This window comes from Strix uralensis, chromosome 2 (genome assembly GCF_047716275.1).
Source record: "Strix uralensis isolate ZFMK-TIS-50842 chromosome 2, bStrUra1, whole genome shotgun sequence".
Taxonomy (NCBI): domain Eukaryota; kingdom Metazoa; phylum Chordata; class Aves; order Strigiformes; family Strigidae; genus Strix; species Strix uralensis.
In genome coordinates, this window is record NC_133973.1 from 11,576,792 (window position 1) to 11,583,702 (window position 6,911).

Consider the following 6,911-nt stretch of genomic DNA (forward strand, 5'->3'; position numbering starts at 1 on the left):
GAGGTCAGAAACCCGCGCGCATGGGAGGTGGGCGGGGAAGGGGCGTGTGCTCGGGGAAGTCGCAGCTCGGGGAACGAAGCTGCCATCTTGGAACCGGGCAAAGGAGAGGCCGGGCGGAAGGCGGAGGGCAGCCATCTTAGAGCCGGGAAAAGCCTGTGAGGGCGAGCACGGCCGTGGCGCTGAGCCGGGGACGCTACTAAATAAATACCTTTATAGCCCGAGCTCCGAAACGAGCTGCCTCCACTTCAAAATTGCCTCGGGAGTAGGAGCTATGAGAAGATTAGAGGCGTGATTTCACATTGCAGTGTGAGCATACCTAACCAGGAGCAGCACAACTGGTGACAGCTGCACCCGCGCGGGCAGGGTGCCATGGCAGCTATGCTTCGGGGTGTTGAGTGAGCTCTTTTTTATTTGTAAAAGGAAAGAAAGGAAATTTTTTGAAACGTCAGCTGATGGTTTTCCTTGTCTGAATTCTGACCTGATTTTGGTTTACACCCTTAACAGAGACATGAGATGCAGGAGCCGCAGGATACCCATGCCCCAGGCAGGAGCGTAGCCAGCAGCAACCCTTCCGTTGTGCTTAGTCCTTGCAAGACGGCATCTGGAGTACTGTGATCCCCCCAGATACAAAGATACTGACTGGACAGAGCGAGTCTGGCAGAAGGTTGCTAAGGTGGTCAGGGATCAGAGCATGAAGGATGAGGCAAGGCTCAGAGGCTCGCCTTTTTCAGCCTTAAAAAGGGAAGGCTTTGTGAGGACTTTGCTGCTGTCCACAGCTACCTCACCAGAGGATACAGAGAAGATGGAGGCAAACTCTTGTCAGGCACAGGTTAGAACACAGGAAATTCTGGTTATGTACAAGGATTTCTTCATTATTTTTTTTTTTTTTTTTAAACCACGGTGGTGGTCCAATACTGGATCAGGTTGCCCTAAGAGGTGGAACCTCTGTCTTTGGAGTTGTTCAAAACTCAGCTGAGCAACCTAACTAAATGAATATGCTCTGAGGAAGGGGTTGGACTAGGTGATCTCTAGAGGTCCTTTTCAACCTAAATTCTTCTGTGGGTCTATGAAAAAGTTAAATGTTCAATTTTTCATTATAATTATTTAATAGAGGATCAATTACGTTGCATTAGGTAAACACAAGGACTTAATTTCCATGTTAATTAATTGCATTATAGCTATGTTTGAGCTGAATAATGTGCACCCTGCTCTGAACAGCCTACCTCACTCCCTTCAAGCAGAGCTTGTGATAGGAGTAACCTGATGGGCTGTTACTCTTTACTCTGTCTCACTGAATCAGTAGGAACTCTAATAACAGCAACAATAAGTAATCCTAAAGCATTTCTGTGCACCTCTGCACTAACGCCAGGGAGCCAAAGCCTGCAAACTTCAAAGCTTTAACAAATACTAACTTACTAATTTGTCATATCTGACAATCAATTCCTCTATATCATTAATGGTATTTCAAGGAGATTGTTTGTAAAAGCTCATCTTCACTTTCAGCATTTTAGCTGAAAACCTTCACAAGCATGAATAGTGTACCAGGTGCTTTATACAAGACACTGATATAATCAGATTTCATACAGTTGTCAGTAGCATAGATGACTTTCAGTGGTGGTTTCAGCCTCCAGTTTTAAACGATTAAAAATTCCTTTCCCTATAACAAGCAGTCTTCCTTCCCCCCTCTCCCCCTCCAGTTTCTGGCTCCTTCACTTTCAAGTGTGTTAACCAGTTTAAAAGCCTTCAATTCTGTATATGAGTAGCTCCTGTGATATTTTTTTTTTTTTTTACTGCAAAACACGTAATTGTTTGGAATGGTGCAGATTCCACTAACATAATCAAAGTAGGCCTATTTTTTTAAATGGGTTGCACCCTTCATTCAGACCCATATCTATTTCATTAATAAACCCAAAACAAAGGATGATACAACTCAAAATATAATCCAAAGTGCACATTACAGCCATTGCTTTTGAAGCCCAAAAGAAATGCAGGAAGCAAAACTATGAGAAGACAGCTGCTTTCTTGACTAGTATAGTAACAAAGCAAGCCCTCAAAGCTAACAGGCATTAAGATGTGGCATGAATAAATTGAGAAGTAGCTGATGCAGAAAATAGAGAAGGTGCATTTTCTCCTGTGCTTCCAGTAAGTCAGAGGACATGGCTTTGCCAAGGCTATTACTGGCCATCAAAACTACAGCAAAGTTTGGGCACGCTGTCTATGCAGTGTAATTACTAAAGCAGACAGATACATACTTCATGAAGAATTTAACAAATGGCCACTCCCTCTAGAGACGGGAGGGTGGGGAATTACTAAGGGAACCCCTACCTGCATTTTGGAAGTTAAATACAAACCTAAATGGGTTTGAAATAAGTGCATACCATCAGCTGCATTTGAAGCTCATTCAGCCTTCACAGCCATCCTTTTCCTGACGACAGCCTCCAGCAATCCATCACTCTGTTACTTCCCGACACAGGAGTTGCACCTGAACCTTTGCACGCAACAGCCCCGTGGTCCCCGAAACCCTCCATTCCCTTTTTTCAGCCTGTTTCTCCTTTGATCCTCCACATCTCACTACATGTGTTCAACAACACAAGTGCATTAGACCTCTTAAATCACTTACAGACTGTACTGCTTCACAACCCCTTTAGTTTCATCTCTGAGCTTAGAAACCTCTTTTTATGCCATTTGTCATAGATATGGAACAAACTTGTATTTATGTGCTGTTTTGTCCTTCAGGCAAGAACAGCTCCTCAAACAGCTCCATCTTCCCTGCCACCTGAGTCATTCATTAAAGACTTATGAAATGTGTGCTAATACAGCAGATTGTCTAAGAAACCAAGTGTTTTATGGCAAGATGTTTTTCAGCCTGCAAAACCAGACATGGTTATTTCGCAGATTGATCCTCAGTATATCTCACACAGTTGAGAACATGGCACAAGTTATCAAAGTTAGTCAGATGTTTATTCAGGATGACTAACAGTTTGGCAAGTTAGCGCTTTCCACCAACACGGGGAGCAGAAACCTTGACTGGCTTCACAATCTTCTGCTTCGGTGCTGCCTTTGTAGGAGCCTGCAGAGAAATAATAAAGTATGAGCAAAGAGAAGCAATTTATCTGCAGTCCTGAAAGTGTCCCTGTGTATTTAGGATTCTTGACAGAAATGAGGCAATTTAAATCAAATCAGGTTAGAATTAGACTAGAATTACAATCTATCAGATTAGAATGATATGAACAGATGGTTACACAGATATCACTGTAAGCCTACAACATGTATGATGCCAACATACAGTATCAATTCATAAATAATAATGACATACATACTTGCATTCATCAATATATTGTTACCAAGTTCCTAGATACTAGACACATCCAGACAAGCTTTTAGCCATCAAGAATCTATGACATATATATGGTCGGAAAGTTCTTTTACTGTAATGTTTATTTCTGCTGTAAAAAAGGTTCAATCTATTCAGCTGTTTGGGTATATTTAACTTTAGTACACAAGTCTGGTCAGGGTGCTTCCAGATCAAAAAAGATAAGCAAATGCTTCTTCCAAACACAAATGGGAATTTCCAATTAAGTGCTGCAACAGAATGTTGTGTTACAACACAGTATATTTCATTTCATTATTTCTGTCCACCCATTGCATCTTACCTTTGCAGCAGAAACAGCCGTTTTCTTGGTTGCCTGCTTAGCCTTCTTGGCTTCTTTTGCAGCCCTGTTAATTCACAGAAAAAGTAACTGTTATCCATGTCTGACATTCAGTTTCTTTGTCTCAGCACTGGAAAAACTCCCTGAGATCGAGAAAGGAATGCATTATTTCAGGTTTATCCTCTGCATTCAGTACCTCTAGGGAGACTATATTTTCACAAAGAGAAAGGCCAAGAAGAGACCCTTCTCTGCTACTATCTCTTGCTGAGATTTACTCAGTATTACCTCTAAATATACTGATTTTACAAAAAAAACCCAAACCATAAAAAGACTTGTAAAACACAGAGCTCATCTAGAGTTTAAGCTTTTGTATGAAAAGCATTAATAATCTTTGAAAAGCCTGGGATAGCTCCACTTATCTCCGGTTTCTCACCTAATAGCTTGTTCCCTCTGTGCCTTTCGTACTTCAGGCTTCTGATTTCGTTTAGCCATAATCTCAGCTAAAGATGCACCAGTGATAGCTCTCTGAAACTTAACAGCACGACGTGTGCGCTTCTTTTGTATCTCTTCCTAAAATGGCAGAAGATGAAGACAGACAATTAGTATCACAAGATCTTAAACAAAAGGCTAAAAACAATTATAGGAACAAGCTGCTATCAAGATTGAAGCTATTATAAAACTCTATACCGAAGTAGAATTTTACTCCTCGCTTTGGAGATAACGGATTTCTTGATTTACCAAAGCAGATCAATAGCTAAGAAAGAACAATGTATTCTCCCTTCCAAGGTATATAAAAAAAAAATCCTTTGGAAGGATGTCAGAAGTTCAGTTTTCTGTAACTCCCCAAGAAAAAAAGAAAGGGGGGGTGGGGATAAAGTCCACTTTGATGGAATCTTCTGAAAGAAAGACACTTCCCACCTGTTTAAAGTGGGATCACGGTGCTGGGCAGCAGCGTAAGCCATGGAGCATCAGCTTTCCTTCTCCAAACAAACTGATAAAAACATTGACTTATAACACATATGTAAGCCTTTCAAAATGCTCTTTTGCCGTGCATGTTTAAACAAGAGCAGTGAAAACACATTACACGCCTTTTCATCTTTTTCATGCAATAGTGACTACATAGGAAAGACCTCCTACTAAGTTGCAGCCCAAAGTTTTCAAGAAGGGTACACGAAAAGCTCCCCCACCCTTTAACATCCAAATCAGCTCTCTATGCTATCACCATTCAGGAAGTTTACAAGTCCAAACTTTTAGAAAGCCTGCATAGTAAACAGCATTACCCACCTACTCTAAAACTATTTTTTTAAAACATATGCCATTCATACAATTGTTAAAATCTACTGAACCTACTGTGATTCTGAGCAGTCCCTCAGAGAAGTGACACAACTCAAATGCAATGCTTTTGCTGAACTGGTTATCTTTCAAACATACAGCAGCATATAAACTCATGCACATTTTCAGCAGTATTGGCCAGTCTTCATGCTGGTTATATGGGTCATGCTTCTGCTAAACACCAGCATGCTCAAGTTACCTCTATTCTAACAGACCAGTGACCACCTCTTTTGGTAGAAAATTTGAGAGTGCTATTAGTTGGTATATACTTACCGATTGTCCTTTCTTGTGTTTCCGCCTGTACAGAACAGTCCAGTTGATTTGACGGGGGTTTCTCTTGGAAAGGAATGCAGACTCGCATTTTGCATTCAAAAACTGAAAAACCTGGGAAAGTATTTTGTATAAGCTTTATTTCTATGAAAGACATTACCACAGTTTAGGTTAACACAGCAAGAAATTCTTTGATCCAGTGTTCTTCAACAGTGACGCTTTTGTATTTCTTCACAAAGCTCTGACAATTAAAAATTTTAGAAGATAATTTTAAAAATTTAGAAGTTTGGAATTTTATTCCCTTGATCAAACTGATCTCTTACAAGGCATTCTGAAGCAGCTTAATTTTTCTGAGGAAAGCTCAAATTACCGCTTGCATCCACTGCTGCACTGTATTCTAGGCACAGCACGGAATAGCCTCATCCAGCACTATCCTTTTCAAGTGTCTCTCCTCAAGTAACTGTGAGCTTCCTATATGCATAAGCGAGTCAAAACTTGGCCTAAAGAACACAAGGAGAACAATACTCAGCCCAGTTCCTTCTCGTGCAGTTACGCTAACCTTCTTGCCTAAAGTAACAGCAGAATTAGCAGGCTGATTTGTTATCAGCTATACAATTCAATCTGAAGTATAAGCTAACTCCCAGAAGAGCACTTGAGGGTTCAAGCAGTCGATTTATTTGGCTGTCATTTCCCAGGAGCTTCTGTACAGCAAGATGACTACTGGGATACCCAAAAACCAAATGCTCCTTTTGTAGATACAAACAGTGTATTTCTGTTTAGACAGTGCTATCTGTATGAGATATGAGAGCCTGAAAGGGCTCTCCTCCCTATTTTATCCCCGTAATCCATACCCAACTTACTTGCAAGTCCAGTTGTTTGCTTCAGCAAACCTCAGCAATAGAGGCAGTACGTCTAAACAGCATTTTCTACAGAACTCTGGCACTTCTGACCAGATGCTTTCAGACACCCCAAACCACAACTCAAAACCCGACTCCGAACCCCGGGTTACAGCACAGTTCTCCCGCGGACCAGGTCTGACGGTAATCACGACATCTGGACACCGGCGGGAGCGCAGCGATGCCGTTTCTCATTCTCATGCCGCTCAAGAGGCGCGATTCAGGCGGACGCCACAGCACCGCCACCAGAGACCCCGGGCAACACCGAGCTCCCCACCGCGCGTCCAGGGCGAGGCCTCGGCTTCCCCCGGCGCCGTGCCGGCCTCTCTCCGGCCTCCCCCTTCTGCAGGGCCCGCTCCCGTCGGCCCCTGCCGCCCGGCCCCACGGCTGCCCCCTCCCCACGGGGCTCGCCCTGGCCTCCCCGCCCGCCCCCAGCCTCACCTTGCCGTCGGTGCGGGCGTAGCGGCGGCCGTGGCCCGGGTAGATCTTGTACCCGCTGAAGCTGCACAGCTCGACCCTGCGCGGAAGAGAAGGGTTAAGGGGGGGGAGAGCGGGTTAGGGGAAGAGGCAGACGCGGCCTCCCCGCGGCGGATGGGCCCGGATGGGGCGGCGGGGAGCCGCCGAGGCGCTTACTTCATGATGGCGGCGGCGGCCGAGGAGGAGAGGAAGCGAAGGAGGGCAGGAGGAAGGCTGACGGGAAGCGGCGCGCAGCACGCCGGGAGGGCCGCGCCCGCGCAGGGCCTGACGGGAGGGCAGAGGGGAC

At 44.2% G+C, this 6,911-nt stretch overlaps 1 protein-coding gene and 1 long non-coding RNA gene across 2 annotated transcripts; one reads left to right on the forward strand and one right to left on the reverse strand.

Annotated features, from left to right (window-relative positions):
- The first annotated feature begins 51 nt into the window (after positions 1 to 51).
- Positions 52 to 3,465, forward strand: LOC141937784 (uncharacterized). Its single transcript, XR_012627064.1, has 3 exons — positions 52 to 306; positions 505 to 829; positions 2,737 to 3,465. It is a non-coding gene; the product is annotated as an uncharacterized LOC141937784 (long non-coding RNA).
- On the reverse strand, positions 2,940 to 6,905 carry RPL24 (ribosomal protein L24). The gene is made up of 6 exons (XM_074855937.1): positions 6,782 to 6,905; positions 6,590 to 6,665; positions 5,256 to 5,366; positions 4,084 to 4,220; positions 3,654 to 3,717; positions 2,940 to 3,070 (listed from the first exon to the last, which is right to left on the reverse strand). The coding sequence occupies exons 1-6, from the start codon at positions 6,784 to 6,786 to the stop codon at positions 2,990 to 2,992; spliced, it is 474 nt and encodes a 157-aa protein (XP_074712038.1). The 5' UTR covers positions 6,787 to 6,905; the 3' UTR covers positions 2,940 to 2,989.
- Between the last annotated feature and the right edge of the window lie 6 nt (positions 6,906 to 6,911).

What these genes read in the sequence shown, in the direction of transcription:
- RPL24 (XM_074855937.1), bottom strand. An exon ending in AACACAAGAAAGGACAATCG is followed by an intron (nt 4,221 to 5,255) that starts GTAAGTATATAC and finishes CTGCCATTTTAG; the next exon opens with GAAGAGATACAAAAGAAGCG. An exon ending in CGGCTGTTTCTGCTGCAAAG is followed by an intron (nt 3,071 to 3,653) that starts GTAAGATGCAAT and finishes ATTTCTCTGCAG; the next exon opens with GCTCCTACAAAGGCAGCACC.